This window comes from Gadus chalcogrammus, chromosome 4 (assembly GCF_026213295.1).
Source record: "Gadus chalcogrammus isolate NIFS_2021 chromosome 4, NIFS_Gcha_1.0, whole genome shotgun sequence".
Taxonomy (NCBI): domain Eukaryota; kingdom Metazoa; phylum Chordata; class Actinopteri; order Gadiformes; family Gadidae; genus Gadus; species Gadus chalcogrammus.
Genome location: NC_079415.1, coordinates 30,319,813 through 30,342,137, shown reverse-complemented (window position 1 = coordinate 30,342,137; position 22,325 = coordinate 30,319,813). Strand labels below are relative to the sequence as shown.

The following is a 22,325-nucleotide window of genomic DNA, read 5'->3' as shown; positions in this document are numbered from 1 at the left end:
CAGCTCTTACCTTAAACATAGGACTTTCTCTGTCTCTATTGGTCAGTTCTCATCATCATCCGCCCCTGTCTCATATGGGGTCCCCCAGGGGTCCATCCTGGGTCCCATGCTCTTCAGCCTGTATATGCTCCCACTGGGTGACATTATTAGAAAGCATAAGATCTCTTTTCACCTCTATGCTGATGATTCGCAGCTGTACTTGCCCTTAAAATCTAGGGACTCCATCCAATCTCTCTTGGTCTGTCTTGAAGACATCAGAAACTGGATGGCTAACAACTTCCTCCAGCTAAATGGTGACAAGACTGAAGTCATAATTTTTGGTCCCTCCAAGGCAAGACACACTGCACTGTCAAACTTAGGTCACCTCACGCCTCTTGTCAAACCCCATGCCAGAAACCTTGGTGTCATCCTCGACTCTGTCTTGACAAACAGATCAGCACTGTAGTCAAAAATAGTTTTTACCAGCTCAGAGTAATCTCCCGCCTCAAATCCTTCCTATCCCACAACGACCTCGAGATAGTTATCCATGCCTTTATTACATCACGGCTGGATTATTGCAATTCCCTCTACCTTGGCCTCCCCCAATCCTCATTCAGACGTCTGCAGCTGGTCCAAAATGCAGCTCCGCGTCTTTTAACTGGCACCAGGAGGCACGAGCACATCACACCCATTCTGGCCTCCTTGCACTGGCTCCCAGTTATTTTTAGGATCCAATTTAAAATTGTTTTATTTGTTTATAAGGCACTCAATGGGCTGGCCCCGGCCTATATCACTGAGCTTGTTCAGCCCCACTCTGCCCAAAGGTCCCTCAGATCCTCTAACAAAGGGCTTCTGTATGTGCCACACTCACGGCTCAAGCAGAGAGGTGATAGAGCCAATGGTACCCGGAAGCGTGATAATCCCCCATTGGTCCTGTCTCGAGTATTTTGCTAATTTCGAATCGCCCCTGCCTGCTTCACAATGGTTGTCCATCTGGGCATACAAAAACACCCCTAAACGTTCCGTTTCATTTACAAAATGCCAAATAAAGCACGAAAGGAACATCCACTCCATGAGTTTCACATTTCTTAAAACAAATATTTAGGGGTGTCAATTATTATTGTAACAAATAAGCTGTTTTCCTCACGTCCTATACACACGGAACACGATTCCAACCCTTCCACACAAATTTATTGGCAGATTTAGTCCCCATCATAATTTATTAAATTTATTCCAAAAAGTTCTAAGAAGTATTATTTCAACGAAAAACGATGCATTGACACCATTAAGCAATATAAAACGACGAGTGTGAGTGCGGTTATTAGTTTTTTTTTTTTGTTTTTTTTTATGGGGGGGGGCGCCAGAGGATCAGGGTAAGGTCAGGGGTGCGTTTGCTCAAAAAAGGTTGAGAACCACTGGTTTAAAACTTGCACTTTTTCAGGCACTATTGCACACCCTGTTGGTAAAAGTTGGTGTCACCAAGGCACACACACACCCATACACAAACATGGGCACACAAACACGTGCACACTTAATCATATCTTAATAATCTTAATACGATTTTAATCATTGCATTACGATACACATTTGATGGTAGTTTATTCAAGTAAGGCTTGGTCGTCCAAATTTGATATCAATTCGAGTGTCAACAGTTATAACTTTAACGATTGTTTTCTAGTTTCGGATGTCGTAGAATTCCGTAATTACTATGGAAATGTGGTTCCTTAAAAAATAAATAATAAGAGTTCAAGCGGAGTGTGTGACGCAAAGGACAACATTAAAGTGCCCATATTTTTCCCAGCAGGTGTGCGCCGTAAAACGCCATGCTGTGCAGAGGTGATCGCCATCTTACTTCTTCAATATAAATAAAAAATAAAAACGTATTCTTATCTAATCAGAATAACCACGACAGCTGTGTTTTTGTGTACTTTATTTAACTTGGGGAGGTGTGGGAACAAGAGGCAGCAGACCGCCAGGAACATTCAGTGAGGACATCGGAGTGATCAGGCGGTAAACACACTAGTCTGTCACACTAGTAAACATAGTGTGACAGACACTACAACGCCAGAACAACTTTAAATCGACCGTATCAAGTGGACGGACAATGTGAGAGTTCAGTGGTGGGCCAAACAATTTTTGCTATAAGAAAATAACACTTCAAGAGCAAGCCTACTTTAAAATGATGCAACTATTCGGCTCAAGTGTCACAGACCAAGCTAGAGCAACTGTATTACAAAAGGCCTTGAATGTACATGAAATGGTTCTCCTCACGCACGCACTCACACGCACACGCGTGCGATCAGAAAGTTTGAGTTGGGATTTCATTTTCACTGTGCATCTTGGAAAGCAGTAGCATACAAACACCAACCATTAACAAAATGGTTTACCTGCTCAGAAATCGCACCACCGTTTTTACCCTTGATCAAAATTCAACCTCCGAAAACGAAAAGTTGATTCTCCAAGAATGAGAAGAAAAGGCAATAATAAACAGGAAAGAACGTAGAAAGGAAATGGGACTTTCGGAAACCGTTAACACAGGGCCTGTCTGCAGACCTCAGGTAGAGAATGAGGCCGCCTCCAAGTCACAATTAAAAACAATGGAATAAAAACAAAAACAATGGAATAAAAACAAAAATGGAATAAAAACAAAAACAATGGGATAAAAACAACAAAATCTGCCAACAACAATAATCCCTTCCCGCCTGAAAAAAAACGAATGAACCGTTTCCAGGAGAGATAAGGAGCCTAGAATCGACGACGCTTGCTGTTGGGGCCCTCAAAGGTCCCCGCGACTGGGGCCCCCCTGCCGAATCCTGGGACCACTCCACCTGGAGGTCCTGCTTGCTGCTGCTGCTGTTGTAGCTGCTGCTGCTGTTGTTGTTGTAGCTGCTGCTGCTGTTGTTGTTGTTGTAGCTGCTGCTGTTGTTGTTGCTGCTGCTGCTGCTGCTGCTGCTGCTGCTGCTGCTGCTGCTGCTGCTGCTGCTGCTGCTGCTGGGGGGACTCAACCCCTGGCCGGCCCCCTAGAGGGCCCCCTTGTGGGAAGCGCTCATTGCGCTGTAGCATATCGCCAATCAGCAGTGGTACGACCACGCCACAATTAGCGTTTGGCGGTACACAAGAGTTCACGTTTGATCCACGAGTGGCGAGCCACAAAAGCAACCATGTGATGTGGACCGGATTCCGACGAGGGAAGAGGGGAAAGGTGTTGCCATTAGTTACAGGTTATTTTCAATCTGTAATACACAGATTGCACACATTTAAAGGATGCTCTTCAATTATTTAATTGGAAGAATTTCAGGCCCGATTATTGTATTATTATTATAATTATTATTATTGTCGTTTCTAGTTTAAAACGACCCAAGAAGAAACTTAAGCGAAAAATGAAAGACGAGCGCAACATCCTTTTGCGCACACGTTACCATGGCTCCGTTTTCTGGCATCATGGCTGCTCCCAGATTTCCGGCTCCGTCCGGGCCTATGGCTCCACCCCTTGCACCCATGCCCATGCCCATCATTTGAGGGGGAGCCTGGCTGCCACCGGCCCCAGCCACGGCAGGATTAAAGCCATCTACACGCAAAACAACGAAGCAGGGGTTGGTCAGCGTCGTCATGGGGATAAAGCGCCAACGTACGTCCCTGCTTGAGTACGGCACCAAAGGGCGTGTGCTTGGTGAACGCTAGCTTAAGCATCACTATGCTCCAAAGGATATTAACATTAACGTTGGCTTTTGGTGACTTGGTTGACTGACGTAATTATTGAACTATTTCAACAGTCCAATTGTTGAATTATGATTACAAATGTGACACGGTTAAAATTTTATTAATCGCGTGTTTTTACACAAATGGACCCAAGACCATTGGGCTGTACTGGATTTTCTTTGTGCGCAAAAATTCCAGAACTGCAACCGAAAGCCAACGTTAAGTCATAAAAAGTCGTATTCAAGACACGGTGGGAAATATTTCAGAGATACAGAATATTAAAAATATACTTTACAGATCCTAAATAGACTTTAGAATAAAAAAGGAGAAAGTTACGGAAGACGCAGGGGCGTGTTCAAGGGACGTCTTCCATATCGTTTGGCTCGCTAAACCCAGGATTGCACATCAGCATGGTTAAAAAGCAACTGGAACGTTCCGATCGACTGCTATGACAAACAAAGTAGGCCCTTTTTAGGCTTTTAACAAAAAAACAACACCATGTAAACATGTATTCAGGGTTAGGAATGAACCAAGTCGTTCAGATTCCCGGTTTCCAGAGACTCAAACAAAGCTGCGATCGGATTGGACGCGCTTCGAGTGATCAGCGTCATGGGGGACAAATTTAAATTCTTTGAGTTTTGTGTTGATGCGTCCCGCCGGGAAAACCCGGGCGGGCCGCTAAGCCCGGTGTAGCTTCGACGCTAGGTCGGGCTTCAACGCTAAACTACATAAAGTACTTGGGAAGCCGGACACGATGAAAGCTCACCATGTGTCGGCCACTCTAGGCCTTCAGAAAATGCAATATACATTTTATAAAAACTTGCACGACTTAATGAAAGGCTGCACTAATTCAAATTAAGTGTTGGGTGTCGTAGTGACTTAAGTTAAGTGCGCGTTTTTTGTCTAGCCGCCGTCAACCAATATGAAGCGGGAACTGAACCGAAATGTCCACAGGCCATGAAGACATTGACATCATCGCACAAGTGGACCGGCAGTGTACCCTGTAGCGTTCAAAGCCTACTGGCTGTGTAAATGGCATATAATCGTGAATTAATCGCAGAGGTGGAAGCATGGGCGAAAATAGGTGTCGCCCCTGCGTGTTCAATCCCAAACATTCCTCCCGTTCCTATAGGTTGCTTTATTACCATAAAAGTTCTGTCCAATGGACGTTGATGTGCAATCCTGGGCGGGGACAACGAGCGGTATGGAAGGCCACCGTGAACCTCCATGCAGACCCTTCCAATCCTCGTCTCATTAAATATGTCCCTGCCTGACGGAAGCCCCCCAGGCACCCATCGTACAACGCTTTCAATGTCAACCGTGCAGACCCCCGATTCCTCAAACTATGTGAAATATCATACATTCTTTAATAATTGAAATGCTGTTAAATTTAGGAAAACGCCCCAAGATTAGCTCGGGTACCCACAAACGTAGGAATGTTAAGCTCTTCAGGTTTTTCCCAGGGTCCATGTATTAACATTTGCCAGCGTCATAGAATGAGAGCGTAGGGGCCAAATAATCTAGTTATGAACCCAGCACCCCCCCCACTACAGAAGAAAACAGGAAGAGTACACACATTGATCCCTATAGGCTGATTAAATAGCTAAACTAATTTGGAATTGCAGGCAAAAGTGTTGCTATACATCTGCAATTCTGCCGTGTTGCCCACTTGAACAAGACGGGATGTTAAAATACGTCAACTTTAAAACAAGATACACGTCCATAAAATAACAGTGGTATTTAAGCACTTGGTTATCTAGTCTTGGTTATATCAGGAGAGACCACACCCGTACCTCCCATATTAATGGCTCCACGAGGGCCCAGCTCACCCATTCTCATTTCCTGTTCCCTCTGGAAGAAGTGAAGAAGACACTTGAGTACAAAGCCCTCCTTAACCATAGGTCCTGTGTGGATGGGTCTACGGCTAAACACTGCCAACCGCTGGACAGCGCTGACGGCATGGGGAATCGTTGCGGGAATTTGGACATCTCCACCGGTCACGTTGTCTACTAATTGGACAACGTGTAATGGGCGGGCATCCGATTTCGTATGATACGATCCAATAATTAAAATTTATGATAAATAATTAAAAGACTTCTAAACAATGCTTGGTTTTAAAAAAAAGTTACACCTAGCTTTAATTGCCCTTTACTATATTTGTGTTAAAAAGCAATGCTCTGTAAAGTCAAGAAAAATACTAGAAAAGCTAAACCTAACGGAAAACAAGTATGATTCGTAAACAATATGGGGAATGTCCCCTGTTGGGATATAAGGGACACTTTCTATACCTGTCACAATTAGCTTCTAGCAGCAAAAGACTACTACCTTACAGAATGCTGGACAGAAATTTGGGGTTTATACAATTATAATAATATGCCCACTAACCATAACCCTCAAGAATTGTAATGCTAAATCAAATATGGGGGGAACTAAATTAAACATGCTTTGTAATCTTAACTGATTGGGAACAAAATGAGTAAGGATTATACATGTAGCAAGTAACACACATATTTAGAAACATTATTGGTACGCACACACACACTGGGAGAAAATGTATACATATTTCACTCATGACACATTCATTCCACTCATTTCACTTGTACAATTATAATCAGACTACTTGGAGTTAGCAGATAGTGAAACCAAAAAACATCCATGTATCCAATACATATACTTAGAAGCTACGGATGCTTTCGAACTGCATAGCAAATATATAAATCTTTAACGTAAAATTCTTATTTCAAAACTAACTAATCAATACAATTTTTTACCATATAGTGCAAGAACTGCAGGCTTACACACACACACACACACACACACACACACACACACACACACACACACACACACACACACACACACACACACACACACACACACACACACACACACACACACACACACACACACACACACACACACAGTTATAGGATTTGGCTGGTTTTTTAAGACCCTTCCATTGTGGATATTTTCTTTGTCGAGATGATCCAAAATTTGCCAATTGCTGCTAAACCCTACACACTTGAATATAATGGATTTAAATGGACTGCAAACATCACGACAACCTCAACATTGTCAATGTCAACAATTATCCCAAGGTCTTAACAAACCGACCAAATCCTTGAAATCCACTATATACACACACCCATCTAAGTTGAATCAAAATGACCCAGGGGAAAATGTTTAATGTTAAAGGACCCTGGAAAGGAAATATACCTAAATGGTCTGGTAGCTACGTAGGGATAGTTTTACAAGCAATGATCGATAAAGTTGAACAGCATATATATATATATATATATATATATATATATATATATATATATATATATATATATATATACATACATACACACACATACACACATACATACATACACATATATACACAAACATATATTCAATATAGATAGATCGATAAAGTTCTACAGCATTTATGTCTGGATGTGTGATCCAACTTTCGTATGAAGAGTATGAGAGATTTGTAGCATCTCAAAGATAACGATTTGGACCCATAAACCTACAATCCGTAATGTATGCACTAACGCGGTGGTTATTAGCAGACGCGTAACCAAATTACGAAGATACTCCAACAGGAAATTTCTTGCTAAATACCGGAACTTATACGGTAGGCTGCGATCCGACCATATTTTGTAATTGCGCCATGACGTTAATAACATTGAACGTTTTTGGATAATATATATATTAACTAGCAGCATTTTGCTATTTATTCTTGCATTATTAACTATTCTTGGGAATGCACTTCATTGGCTGATAGATCCGTACATCCCCATTGGTCTGATCGAAGTCAGACCATCCCACCCGACGTTGGTTATAAAGGATGGTTCACCTCATTAACAACAGACCGGCAACCATTACCTTGACAACAACCATTTAGCTTGTCAAGTTGCCATGAAACATTCATGGGTAAGAACGGTGTTCGCATATTGATTAAGGATTGCAGGTTTAATTATTTAGCCCACCCCCATAAAGTGAACGTTTTTTTAATGTAAAAAAAAGTCTTTAGCACCCCATGCCTGGAGAATTGGAAAAACACAAAACTAAGAACACAAATTCAAATATATCTTAACTATATATGTATTTTTTAAAATGTAAACAACCTCTTTAGGTTCTAGAAATGCATGATTTGTTGCAAATTACTGAAAATGTACACTATGGAATATTGTAGGGTGCTATGGAGGATGAGAGTATATCTAAATATCAACGCCAATAATAAACTACTATAAAAACAACAAAAACAAATGAGGTTATAAATATAGTGTTGGAAACCCAACCGCACCGGTTATAGTATTAAATGCTGGGTGTGAACTGTCTGTGAGGCCATGTCTCCTAAAATGTGTAATCATGATTATTACACATTATGCCGTAATTAAGTTTGTGAGGTCAGATGAACACACCAGCTGGACCTCTCAACACGCCAAAGGAATAGAGGAGAAAAGTTATTGCATAATCACAGGTTATACATATCTAAGACAAAATCAGCAAAAATCAACATCAAGATTACATACATTTCCTGACATTCAAAGAATATCCATTTAGACGTTTATCCATGATTCACGTTAATTAATACGTGATACGTTATTTCATAATAAAATAAAATTAGAATTTAATCAAATGAAATCAACATGAGCATTAGCACCATAGAATTATAGTTATTCCAAATCATCATATAAAATAGTTTTTTTTTTGGGTTTGTTCAGAAAGACAAAGAATGGTATAAGATCAAGTAATTATAGTTTAAATATAGAGTGAAATGAGTTCACAAGAGCATCTACTAGGGGTGTGACGAGATCTCGTGCCACGAGATCTCGCGAGATTAAACTCAATTGATATTACCCGTCGCGTTAAAAATCTGTCTCGCGAGATTTCTGAGCTATCCAAACTTCTATTTGTGGCCTGTAGGGGCAGTAATGCGCCTTTGCTACGTCTAGGCCGCCAGAACCTAACGAAGGAGAAGGAAAAGAAGAAGAGGAGGAGAAGGAGGGGAAGCAGGGGAAGCAGCCATAGGCAGTCAGAATGACGTCGGAAAATACCCGTATTACCGTCGAAGATGCCCCCACCACTTTTAAATAATTTGTTTGGCAGCATTTTGGGTACCCGGCGGAAATTATGAATGGCAGTTCTGTTTGCACTATTTGCACTCTGTATTGACGGAGTAGAACTTTGATTTGGTTTTGCAGATAATATTGTTCGCACTTGAAAAAATAGAATTATTTAATTTAATTTATTGTACTTCAACTTTTATAAATTTTAGTTTTAGTTTCAATTTAATGCATGTAAAGAGTTATAATAAAACATTTCAAAATGCATGTGCAACTCGGTTAAATAAAAGTCTGTTGTTCCAGTCATATTTTGTCATTGTAGTTTTCTTAAAATCGTTCTCGTGAACCGAATATCGTGTCTCGTCTCGTGAGCTGAGTGTATCGTCACACCCCTAGCATCTACTAATAAATTCAAAGATCAGGACAAAGAGCTTTAACCAACACGATATTGCCTAGCATTAATCATACTAAGTAAGCAAAAGGTCCCTGCTTTTAAAAGGTGTGGGTAGCCAACCACCAACAATACTTGGATGAACAATTTAACTGGCATAGTAGTAGTTAAAGAATACTCTGGATCTGTACCACGAGAACTGCAGACAAAAAGTTCCTGGGTTTGAATGAACCCCAATCTCCATGGTCTACCTGCCTCTCAATGACATGCATCTGCTTAACATAAAGCGCGTGCATATATATATAAATATAAATTATATATGTATCTTCACAATAAAATAAAAAGGTACAGACAAGGCTAGGTGAGACATGAAATTACGGTCTTCATTAAGATGGAATAATAAACAGCTGGCTGTCATGGTTGGACTTGCAGAGCTAGCGAGTAAAAAACGAGGAGATCAAAGAAAAATACAGCCCCTCAAGATATTGTATAACTATATACCATACAAGTACTGGAAAGGTCAAAGTCATTTATCTGGAGTGACATTCAGTTTTTCATTTCTCCAAAAGGGCAGAACTACTTAAGTCATTACCATGCATGAATACATCTGCGTTTAGCAAGATAATGGTCAAATCTCGCTTTTTAAACCAAACATAAAGCACAAATATTATATATATGTGTGAGTGTGAATTTGTAGGGCCAATTCAATGTCGATAAAAATAATCACAGGGAGTGCTCTATAAAAACGGTCACAGATTCAAACCCGAGTCAATGAGGACTTTAAAGGGTTGATATTATGCCACCAGGTGTGAATTTGATTAGCCATTACAAGCCGTTTGAAAATGTGGGAGTATCCATCTAGATGTATGCTAGATAGATCATTCTGCCAGCCTACCCAGGGGACTGTAGCAAATGTTGCAGATCTATCCATCATACATCTAGGTGGATACTCACACTTGTGATATCACTTGTGATGTCACTAAAATACAGGAAAAGGCAGACTTTTGAACAGCTTCCCTCAATATCAACCCTGGAAAAATTGCAGTTTTTTTTAATGTATCACAGCTCTGTCCCTCTCTGTGTGTGAGTTTTTCCTATTGTATTACTTTTAACATTTTAAACTCATGCACTTTTTACCCTTAATGAATGGGTTGGCTGTAAAACCGAATTGCACCTCGGGGACTAATAAAGTAATCTCTGTGTGTGTGTGTGTGCGTGTGCGTGTGTGTGTGCGTCTAAGAAGTACTCACGCCCTCCATGAAGTTAGGTTTGAACCCGTCAGGCTGCTCTCTGTGTCTCATCATCTCGTCCTCTCTCCTGCGCCTCTCCTCTTCATGCCTTTGGACGGGAAACAAGTCTGCTCGTTACAGGGGACATGAAGCCATAGCTTTTCACTGCCAACAAAGTGTATCACCCACAAGTGTCGCTCAACAGCAGGTTTGCTCTTTCGATGAATTCCATGTCCGCGATTGAGTCGCGCAATCATTGGATTATATCTCAAATTTCAGCACTTCTTGTGCATCACTTTGGACCAAAGGCGTCAGCTCAAATAATGTAACGTTGTGATACAAAAGTCGGGGTTAAGGTAGAGGAAGACCTCAATTATCACGACCACAACTAGTGGAGTTAACCAATGGAGGACAACGTCATCCCCTCCCGTCTCCTAGGCCTTCTCGGACAGATTCAATGAGTAAAATTCTGTCTTCTTCAATGGCGGCGCATGTTGTTGATGTTATCGTTAGCGGTATAATGTGCGCCGCTGCTGCTGCTGCTGCTGTCCTGGCCACCTCTCTTATACACAGAGGCTTAAAGGCAATGGGACCTACATGGTGACATTGGGGTTCATTAAAAAAAATGTATGCATGCAAACGGTTCATTTTCTGTTCCTTGTGGGAATGACTAGAGCACCATCAGCAAGCGAGAGCGGTGCGGTGCGGAGGGTGTGAACAAACGCACCTCATCTCAATCTGCTTGCGCTTCTGCAACTCCTGGTTCCTCAGGTCCTCCAGCCTCCTCAGCTCCTCCTGGCGTCGCATCAGATCTGGACCAGACAGGGGGGAGGAGGAGGAGCTCTATTAACTGATAACCCGCGGCGTAAACAGGGCTGGTTCACCACGATGCACGATCATGATCCCAAGATGCATTGGCATCGTGGGATGTTTTTGTCGCCGATACATTTTGTGATATATGAGAGAGATGCAGAGAGAGAAAGAGATGCAGACAGACAGAGACAGAGAGACAGAGAGAACCCTGAATCAACGTAAAATGAACGTGACATAGGCAAATCTTTGTTTAACCACATCCAAAAACGTTGCTACCAATAACATTTGTATGTTCCGTTGATTGCAAAATGGAGGCGGTCATGGAGATTTGACGTCCCAACGTTGACGCCCTGTGGCCCCTGTTGCACACAGCTGTCACGCAGACAGACTCCCTTATCCCGGCTCTGCTCCGTTGTTGTACCAGAGCACGGGCGGCGCACTGAACTAGAGTCCAGTCCACTACTCGCGCCGGGGTACGAAAACAAGTGCAGACCCACGATCGGAGCTACGAGCGCAGGGGTCGGCTTAGCTCAGGAGGTAGAGCGGCAGTCTTGTAACCGAAAGGTTGCTAGTTCGATCCCCAAACTCCTCCTAGCCGAGTGTTGGTGTGTCCCTGAGCAAGACACTTAACCCTAACTGCTCCAGACGAGCTGGCTGTCGCTGTCGCTGTCGCCCCCCCCGGTGGAGGCGGGTGCGTGCGTCGAGGGAGACCCACCCTGTCTCATCATCATGAGCTGGTGCTCGTGCTTTGCCGCCTCCATCTCCGTCTCCAGCTTCTCGCGGGCCTCGCCGATGTTGCGCTCCACCTGCTCCCGCTGCTGCCGCTCCATCTCGTCCAGCGCCTTCCAGCGGGACGAGTACTCAAACTCAAAGGTGCCCGGCTGGGCGAAGCGAGGGGGCTGCTCCCTCTCCCTGGGGAAGGAGCGAGAGAAGACGGCGAGAGGAAAGAGTGAGAGCGCGAAGGCGGCCGTTTTGGGAGACTGTCCTGTAGGTTACTCAGTAGGGGGGGGAGGGGGGGGGGCCCAATCAACTCGGGTCGCCTGGGTAGGGTTCCACTGCGATGTGGTTTAAGATACAAGATAGTTTATTGTCATATACACAATGGAAACAGTTTGCACTGGGCAATGAAATTCTTAATTCGCAATATCCCTTCACACAAAATATACTTAAAATAAAGTACATAAATAAACTAAACTACTAAATATATCTGTACAAAGAGCAGAATTTAGTTAAACAAAAACAGTTCAATATAAGGTGCTGTTTAGCATGTGCAATGTTCGCATACAGCAGAAGGCCCTGAAAGACATTGAAATATAGGAGTTTTTTAATATATACATTGGATATTGAATATTATTAGTAGATAAGTACATAGTGCAAATGAAGCTCACAGTTAAAAATAAATAAAGTTCACAGTATTGAATAAAGTGCAAATACAGGGTGTCATCAGTGTTTGGGAGAGTCATTCAGCAGCCTGATGGCCTGTGGATAAAAAGTGTTTTTAAGTCTGGTTGTTCTGGCTTTCATGCTCCTGTAGCGTCTGCCAGATGGTAGCAGTGCTAACAGTGTGTGCTGGGGGTGTGCAGTGTCCTTGGCGATGCCGTGTGCCCTCTTTGTAACACGGGTGTTGTAAATGTCTTTAAGTGATGGGAAGGCTGCTCCACAGATGTATTGTGCAGTTTTAATCACACGCTGGAGAGCCTTCCTTTCCTGTACCGTGCAGAGGTCGCGGTACGGAGACACCCTCGATGCCCCATCAACGCTAGCCATTGGTTTAATTCTTAGATTTCCATGCTTTTGTTTGTCTTTTAGTTAGTGAATATATATACTGTTTCCTTCCTTCCCTCCCCCTCCCCCTCCCCCTCTCTCTCCCTCCCTCTCACCAATATGAAACTATATAAAGTATTGGCCACCTACTTGTGGTACAGGGGTGTCTTCTGCAGCAGCTTCTCCGCCAGACCGTCCTCATCGTCCAGCTGCTCGGTGGGCTCCACGATGGCCGGGCGTGGGGTCCTGCCAAGACCACCACAACCTCAACAACTAGTATGGATCTGAGCAGGGCTCAATTAGGTCTTTCAATTAGGGCACACACACACACACACACACACACACACACACACACACACACACACACACACACACACACACACACACACACACACACACACACACACACACACACACACACACACACACCATCCATGAACCTCTTGATCAGGGGTCGGCAACCCTAGGCACGCGTGCCACCACCGGCATGTGGCAGCATAATCATTGGCACACTTTTTCTTTTCTTTATTTCGACGCACAATGCGGGGGCAAAATCATTACTACCGATTTCTTTTTGCACTTTATTCTGTTTTGGGCATTTCCTCCCAGTGCAAATATGTTAAAATGAGTTACTGAAAGCAGTGTTCTGAAATGGGATCAATTAATAGTTTTTAAACTTATGTCGTGAGTAATAAAATAAATTATTGTTGCAAATGGCCTGTATGCATCGCCTTCACATGGTTTTGCAAAGCTGTACGTGTCTTAAAGATATTGATGTGGATGGTTCCAACATTCTCATATATTCTTGGTTTTTACATTTCTAACAGTGCAAATATGTTCACGAATGAGTTTCTGAAAGTGGTGCTTTAAGATTGGACATATGTAATTATAATTTGTAAGCCCATGTAGCAAATATAAAAACTTTTTTTTTTTTATGTTGATGCATGATTGTGCACTATATTGAAATAATACAATTCCAGGGCTTCTGGAAATGTTTTCGGTTGCTGTGTCATAATTCAGTTTAATATTTAATATATTGTTGCTTAAGGCACACTCATTAACGAGAAAATGTCAAACTGGCACTGCATGTGGAAAAGGTTGCTGACCCCCTGCTCTAGATGACCAGGTACCCTGGACTATCATCACTACCACGGGGTAGTCCTACCACCAACAGGCACCCCTCCAGCGTTCCCCCCCCCCCCCCCAGCAGCGGGTCTCTTACGTGGTGAGCAGTAGCGCGCCGTCAGCACACCGGTCCAGGGCTTTGCGGGCGGCAGGTTTGTTGGCGAACTCCACGAAGCCCTTCCCCGTGGGGCGGCCACGGGGGTCCACCACCACCACGGCCCGCTCCACCGGACCGAACTCAGAGAACGCCTGCGGGGGATGGAGGGGAGGGGCGGGGCACTTATTCTACGCAGCTGCGTTAGCATTAGCATGGTGACCACCGGTGACAGAAGGACAAAAGGTTTGCCTGTGCCGACTGCAGCTGTACTAGACATTCTTGTCAACGTGTTAAAGCTAGAGTTGGCCATTTGGAGACGTCAGCCAGAGTCGGCTCGGGGTTGTATCAAACCGAAAGAAACACACGTCTACACCATCGTTAGGTCTCCCTTCAAAGCCACTCCCCCATGACACATGCGAGCTCGTTCACTTAAGCAACGGGTCTGCCTAGCCTTCTGGACGGTTCCGGTCATGTGCAATGAGTGCACAGGCCGAGTGCATACAGTTAGTCGGGTACGTAGGTAGACGGACAGGTAAGACATCCAATCATTTCATTCTGGCCGAGTGGAATGTTTGGACTGGGTTCTTACAGGCCTGCGACAGCAAAAATACAACCGATTTTTTTTTTTCTCGTCAGAGCATTGGATTTACCCTTGCTTTTGTTTATTTCACAATGTTTGCGACAAGGCATGTTAACTATCTCAGACTTCTTTACCAATCGCACTGAGTTGAGATCTAGGTTCAATTTAGAATTGACCATACACAAGAGACCACCCATATACACACGAGTAGTTACTTCCCCCTTCACGCGTACCTCTTCCAGAAGCTCATTGGTCACCGCCGGCGACAGGTTGCGCACGGTGAGGGCGGCGCCATGGGTGGCGAAGCGGATCCTTATTGGTCGATTCTTCAGAACAATTCCGTCCAATTCTGCTTTGGCAATTTCTGCCAGTGTACGGCTCTCCTATAAAAGGATTTCCGGAAGATACCAGAAGGTGTTAGCATGAAATCAGTCTGGCTAGAGAAAATAAATGTAAACATGGGAAAAGAGATTGTGTGAAGTATTAAAATGACAATGGTAAACTACAAGAGGACAGTTCAATAAAACCCGAAACCACTCATCGATACAGATAAAAATACAGTATACATATAAAACAAACAAAGACAATTATGGAAATTATGAACTAGCCAACAATAGTCCCAGCATAGGACAAGCAAAGTCGAACCATAGACCTAGACTCACATATAAAGACGTGAAAGTAAGCAGCTAGTATTGAGAGACTTCTGGTCATATTGATTGTCTTCTGGTCATATTGATTGACCGTCCTGTGGGTGGCAGCAGCCTCTGACCCATCCTCCTCCTACTAGTCCCAGTAATAAATTGTGTGCATGCGAGTATTTAACCAGTGTGTGCATAGTTTGAAACACATGGCCATAAATAAGAGCCGACATCGGGGGTGCATCATAAACATACCAGGCGGATGAACCCGAAGCCCCGGTCTCGGTTGATAAACACCTCGTTGGCCTCTCCGTACTTGGAGAACAGCTTCTTGAAGTCCTCCTCGGAGAGGTCCGTCGGCAGGTTCCCGACGAACAGCCGACAGCGCTGGGTGAACGTCTTCTCCCAGGGCTTCCTGAAGCTCTTGAGGTCCAAGATCATCTCCAGGGACAGGGCATTGGGGTCTGGTCCGCTTCCCTCCCCGGGTACTCCCCCCTCGCCGGTGGCCGGCGGGGAAGGAGGAGGCGGCGTCTGGCCTTCTTTGTGAGGCGGTGCATTCTGCTCCACCGCGGCGGGAGAGTTGGTCCCGTGTCTCCCCGCCTGCGGGGAATGGTGGCTCTGCATGTTCATTTGCTGTACATTTCGGTGAGCCATCGTTTAATGACCCCGCCACTCAAAAAAGACAAGAATCGCATGCAGTGTGTTCAAACACTCGACAACGTTGTGCAGTCAAAGGAAGAAGAACACGGAAGAAGTAGCACGTATTTCCGGTGGGAACGGGAAGTCAGTTCGAATATGTATATGAAGTTCCTGTTGTAAAACCTGAATGATACTTCATTTTGTTTTTTGTTTTCTTTACCATTTGCATATTCTTGGAATATACATATGTTTTTCATTCTTCATTCTTTCATTGTGGCTGCAACAATAATTGTATTTTAAGTCATTGTAATTACATTTAGCTGAGGTCCTACAAGCCCTATTGTAATTGTTACATAATATTGTAATATTTTGCAATTATATCATGATAACCCTATCGTGTGTGTGTGTGTGTGTGTGTGTGTGTGTGTGTGTGTGTGTGTGTGTGTGTGTGTGTGTGTGTGTGTGTGTGTGTGTGTGTGTGTGTGTGTGTGTGTGTGTGTGTGTGTGTGTGTGTGTGTGTGTGTGTGTGTGTGTGTGTGTCTGTCTATGTGTGGAGTTTTCCCAAATCTGACCAGTTGGTGGCATCCTGTCCCACTTCATGTGTTTCCCGGACGTACTGTAATTACATGATCACATGCCATCCTGAGTTGATGTATCACAAAACTATATCACAACATGAATTGATAAACTCCTCGTCCTATTTCCCATGATACTGTTCATACTGTGGGTGAAGGTCCAGAGCAATGTTGATCTGTTTGTGTGGATTGCACTCTGTAGCACTGAGTATACTTTTTTATAATTATTATAATTATGTTTATGATTATTAGTTGTACAAGTTGTGGACATAGCCAAAGAATGTGTTTACTAAATGGAATAAATCATAGTTAATCAGTAGAAATGTAGTTTGCTCATACAGTAAATGTTGTTACAATAATTTCTAAATGTTTGATTATTAATGGTTTTGTATTAGGGGTCCTAAATGTCTATCTTTAATCCTTTTGGGATACTGATCATTTAATTAAAACCATTCTTGTTTTGTTTGCCACTGGTATCAGCCAACATTGTACTTTTAGTTTTAGTTTTAGTTGTTTAATACAACATCAATGCAGCTATATCAACTGCATCCAATAGTGACTATGTGTGTGATTGTGTGTGTGCGCACGGTTGTGTGTGTGCCTGCGTGCGTCCATATGTTCTTGTGTGCGTGCGTGTGCGTATGTGTATGCATGCGTGTGTGTGTTTGTGTGGTGACCCTGGTTCATGTTTTGTTAAGGCTCAATCCCTGGAACTTTCAGCATTCATAAAGGAACTGCTGGTCTCAGCAAAGATCTATGGGCACGTGCACACGCAGGGCCACGTGTGTGCACCCACAGGCAGTCAATAACCAAATGGATGCCACTTAGGGAACAGAAGAGATAGTAATGGGGACATTGAAAGATTTGGTCATTGTAGGTCAAATAATACATGAACACAAAAAAACAACTGCAATTATATTTGGTAATGTTTGGCTAGTAGAGACTAGGCTACTCCCTAACGCATCCTGAATATAAATCCCTTGATCCAACTGTTATATATTGTTATATATAAATATACAAAAGTAATAAAGGCTTAAAATTAAGAAAAATGTCACCTATTTTTGGAGAAAAATAGGTGAATCGTTCAGATGTGGCTTATAGCATGATCAAATGTTCCCGCCACGGCCGACAGAAAGCAAGACTCCACAGCACAGATGTGGTACAAAAAACAGTTTATTTGGTTACACCTTTGTAAACATCTGAGGTAAAGGACCACTTACATCAACATGTCCTCGCATAAAAGGCTTTGACCCAAGGCACTTTCTTAACACAGGGAAAAAATGCATAAAAAAGGCATGGGCGTCCTAACCACCATGTGTCTGGTCTCTATGAGACCAACAACACAGCATTGTGTCTTTTCATTTGTTTGGTGCAAATTATTCATTTGTAGAGTAAGGGGGTGTGGGGGTTAGCAACACATAGTCATGGCGTCACACTTTTAAAGCACAAGGTCCCAGTTGCCAAAATTAGGACAGAAAATGTCACCTTTGCTATTCGTTCTGATATATTAATATTCCAATTTTCTGTTTTTTACATGAAAAAGGTCAGGCATATATTTCTCTCCATCTTGGACAGAGCATATTCTTTGTACTTCTAGACGTTTCTGAACTGTGCAAATGTTAATCTCTAGGTACAAAACAATTTTTTATCCCAAAAAATTATGAATAAAAAACAATAATCAAAAAACATATTTGAACAACCTTTCAGATTTGTTAGTAGAGCCCTATAAAATAAACTATGGTCCAACCAACAACTCTGATTTCAAGAGGATGATAAATAAGTTGCACTACGGTACGTTTTTAGTATCTCTAACCACAGACCTTTTTACATATCACATAACTTATCACAACTAATGTTAAAAAAATTCTCACCAAAGTGATTTGTTGTTGAAGTTAGCTATTTACCTATATTTTATATAAGTTATGCTTTAGATACTCGAACAGTCACTAATTGCTGGTCAGCAGTCTCTAAAATAATATAATAAAACAGTATATAATAATGAAATCCTTTTGGCATTGCTTGGTAACTTAAATATTCTACAAGTCAGTAGAAGTTGGCAGTAGCAGAACATCATGCCCAATTTTAACAATAACAAATATTAATATCACAAATAGATATGGGTGTTTTAATGTATGTCAACTGAATGCCTATTAATTAGCATATTAAACAAAAGGTGTGAAATAATTAAAGGCTAAAATATGAAGAGTGAAAACATCTATATGCTTATTACTAGCCATGTGTTAAAAGCATGTTGGATTCCAAGAACAAGTTAAGATTAATAGTCTTTAACCTCAGAAATAACAGCATTGCATTACACCAGTACAGAAATTATTGTTAGGCTACCGTTGATAAGCCTTTTCCCTAACAAAGTGCTGTCCTCTAAGTTAAATATATTTGTTTTTCTGTGCAGGAACACAATTTTTAATTGACCGGAAGAACGACGAATTTCCGATACGCCTTGTTTGATCGACACACAAATCGTAATCAGCCTAAGCTATCTTTTAAGGGGCTTCAATTCATGATCTAAAGTAAAGCCTAAAGCCTAATTTCCTATTTTCCCACTAGTCTAGAAGCTGACTGAACCAAGCACTTATTCACGAAGGCCACCATAGCGAGGCCCTGCGTAAGAAAAATAAAATGAAGATCTTTACAATGAATGAAGGCACTTCCGTATCACACTGCAAACACGAGCCTCACACCCGATCTATCGTTCGTATTGGTAACTTCCTGGCTGAATAAAAAAGGCAAACCGTCAAAAGAAAACACGTTTCCGATAAAAACGATGGTTTCTCGTCACGTTCGCTTTCACACATGTTTCACCTGTAAAGCCTTAAGAAAGTATCTCAGTATGGGACAGCTTTTTCACACGTCACACCCTCTCCTCTCCTTAGTTTACAACACATCCCATCTCTTCATTGACGCTGAGCTGGCTCGGTGTAAACATAGGCACAGGTACGCAAACAAACATACTTCCAAGCTCTGAGAAGCAGGAGCCTTCCGACATAGGGGTCCGGTCAACATGGCCCGTGTGATCCACATGAGCCATAGATAAGTAAGGTTCCCTCCCTCTAATCACACTAATTTCCACACTGGGACATGAGAGCTGAAGTTTATCCCTCTTTTCTCATCGGCCAGCGTGTGCTTGGCGCCCACTCCATCCGCACATAGACTAGTGGGGGAGCATAATTTGGCTCGGCATTTGATCCACAACGCATCTTTATCACTATCGACAACCAAATACTTAACCGGCACGCTCTATGCAAAATGTCCCCACAACCATATTTCGCAAAAAGTGTGTAAGTACAAGAAGCACACTTGGATAAGTGTAGATAATAGCATAGGGTGTCACCATGTGACACCTCAAGTGACCCGACATGGAAGAGTCCGGCAGGGGGGGGGGGGGGGGGGGGGGGTTGCTCTACGATGTCACGCACCCGGCCGGACCATACAAAGAGGAACACGCGCATTGTATTGAACGTGAGTGAATCCACCGGCCCAAACCTTTTGGCTTCAAAACGGGCAAGAAAGGTGCATAGATATGACATCACAGAAGTAAAGTCCATGTATATGATGCACTCTGCAGGCCGCGTGCTGCCAAGAAATCAAGTCTGGGTGGACGACTCCTTTCGCCACAATCCAGCATCCTCTATTGTCCTCCTCTTTGATCATACAGACTCCCGGGAGGAACGGCCCAAAACTGGTCACCACACGGCATCGGTGCATGTGAGTGCATGCTGGATAAGGGGAAGGTGTAGAAGATTTAAACTGAACAGGGAACACATGTCCAGGGACACATGTCCAGGGACACATGTCCAGGGACACATGTCCAGGAACATATAACCAGGAACACATGTCCAGACACACGTATGCAATATAAAGGTGTGGTGGTGTTTGCGTGTGTGTATGCATGCGAGTGAAGTGTGCATGTGTGCTTGTGCGTGTGTGTGTGCGTGTGTGTGTGTGTGTGTGTGGGTACATGAATGTGTGTGTTTGTGTGTGTGTGTGTACATGCGTGTGTATGTGTCTGTGTCTGTGTCTGTGTGTGTCCTTGTGGGTACATGTGTGTGTGTGTGTGTGTGCGTGTGTGGGTACATGCATGTGTGTGTTTGTGTGTGTGTGTGTGTGTGTGTGTACATGCGTGTGTGTGTGTGTGTGTCTGAGTCTGTGTGTGTCCTTGTGTGTACATGTGTGTGTGTGTGTGTGCGTGTCTGCATGCGTGCGTGTGTGTGTGTGTGTGTTTGTGTGTGTGTGTGTGTGTGTGTGTGCGTGTCTGCATGCGTGCGTGCGTGTGTGTGTGTGTGTGTTTGTGTGTGTGTGTGTGCTACACCACCAGGTCGTCGGGACGCCCGCGGGGGCCGCTGACCTTGCTGGCCCGACTCAGCCTCCGCACGTCCGTCGCCACGGCGGCCGGAGGCGGCCTGTGCATCTGCGCCCTGGTCACCACGGTGACGCGGCCGGGCGGGCCGCCGTCCTCCGCCTCCTCGTCCCACATGAGGTGCGAGGGGAGGGAGGGCAGGCGCGGCGAGGGAGGCCCCTCCCATCGGGGAGGAGCTCGACTCTTCCCGCAGGAGGAGGAGGAGGAGGAAGAGGAGGAGGAGCAGTAGGAGGGCGCCAGCGCAGAAGGTGCCGGCGAGTCGGCCTTCCCCATCGGACCACTCACCTCCAGCGCCGCGTTCCTCCAGTTCTGCTCCAACGCCGGCAGGCGCCCGGGGACCTCGCCGCCGCCGCCGCCGCCGCCGCGCAGGAAGCCGTCGTCGTCGGGGAAGGCGTCGGCGTTGATCTTCATCGGCGCCGCCACCGCCGTCGCGTCAGGGCTCAGGGCGAGCGCGCAGGAGGAGTTCTGGACGGGCAGGTAGCGGACCCGCTCCATGGTGCTCCTGCCGGTGTAGCCTTGCAGGCAGTGGTCCGAAACCAGGGTGGCGCACTCGGGGACCGCCCGGGGGTCGCCGGCGTCGTCGCCGGGGCCCAGCCGCAGGGACCCGCAGTCAGCCGCGAACTTGTGGGTGACGCTGTGTTTGACCTTCTTCCAGCCCAGGTGGTACATCTCTAGCAGGTTGAGCAGCAGGGAGATGCAGGCCACCACCAGCATGAAGATGATGAAGATGGTTTTCTCAGTGGGCCTGGGAACAGAAGGAACAACAAGGCAGCCTTGGGTTTCAGAACGTGTGGAGGTGATACATAGTTTCATATTCGTCTTGGGACAATAGTACAAATTCGTTATTAGCAAAGGATGTAGTTGTTTGAAAAAATACGTATACAATCAACCAAGAAACATAAATCGATCATAAGTTGTATGTATGACATGCGCATTAAAGCACAGAGGCAAAGAGATACTGGAGCAAGGCATCATCGAAGCATAATCGACATAGTAGGTATGACGCATGAAAGGACGAAAAGCACACAATAATACTGAGAACATAAGGGCGAGAAAAAGACAAAAAAAATTAAAAAGACAGAAAAAAGAAAACAGAAACAGTGAATATCTTCATCGCTGTATCCCGGGGTTCGTATTCTCCAAGGCCCCCCCTAAGAACCCCCTGGAGTGTGAGCAAGCCTCTGACCTGGAGATGAAGCAGTCCACCGTGTTGGGGCAAGGCCAGCGGCCGCACTTGTACAGCGGCTTGAGGCGGAAGCCGTAGAGGGAGTACTGGCCCAGGATGAAGCCCACCTCCAGAAGGGTCTTGAAGATGATGTTGAAGACGTAGGTCCGGAGCAGCGCCCCGCGGATGCGGATCT

The 22,325-nt window shown here is 44.2% G+C and overlaps 2 protein-coding genes across 4 annotated transcripts in view; both read right to left on the bottom strand.

Moving 5' to 3' along the window:
* Positions 1-1,405: 1,405 nt before the first annotated feature.
* On the bottom strand, positions 1,406-16,147 carry pspc1 (paraspeckle component 1). Of its 3 annotated transcripts, none has more exons than XM_056588713.1 (10): positions 15,631-16,147; positions 14,971-15,120; positions 14,158-14,309; positions 13,086-13,181; positions 11,887-12,083; positions 11,086-11,170; positions 10,380-10,467; positions 5,472-5,529; positions 3,399-3,547; positions 1,406-3,033 (listed from the first exon to the last, which is right to left on the bottom strand). In XM_056588713.1, the coding sequence occupies exons 1-10, from the start codon at positions 16,027-16,029 to the stop codon at positions 2,725-2,727; spliced, it is 1,683 nt and encodes a 560-aa protein (XP_056444688.1). In that variant the 5' UTR covers positions 16,030-16,147; the 3' UTR covers positions 1,406-2,724. The 3 variants fall into 3 exon arrangements, with proteins under 3 accessions (XP_056444688.1, XP_056444689.1, XP_056444690.1); XM_056588714.1 differs by having other exon boundaries at positions 1,409-3,033; positions 5,508-5,529; positions 15,631-16,130; XM_056588715.1 differs by lacking the exons at positions 1,406-3,033; positions 5,472-5,529 and having other exon boundaries at positions 3,405-3,547; positions 15,631-16,130.
* Positions 16,148-20,910: 4,763 nt separating this feature from the next.
* LOC130380990 (gap junction alpha-3 protein-like) overlaps positions 20,911-22,325 on the bottom strand; it is a 2,503-nt gene continuing 1,088 nt past the window's right edge. Inside the window, exons 2-3 of the mRNA XM_056588410.1 lie at positions 22,151-22,325; positions 20,911-21,709 (exon numbers count right to left, since the gene is read on the bottom strand). The exon at positions 22,151-22,325 is cut by the window's right edge and continues 424 nt beyond it. Of these exons, the coding sequence (XP_056444385.1) occupies positions 20,911-21,709; positions 22,151-22,325 (974 nt within the window). The remainder of the gene's footprint in view (positions 21,710-22,150) is intronic.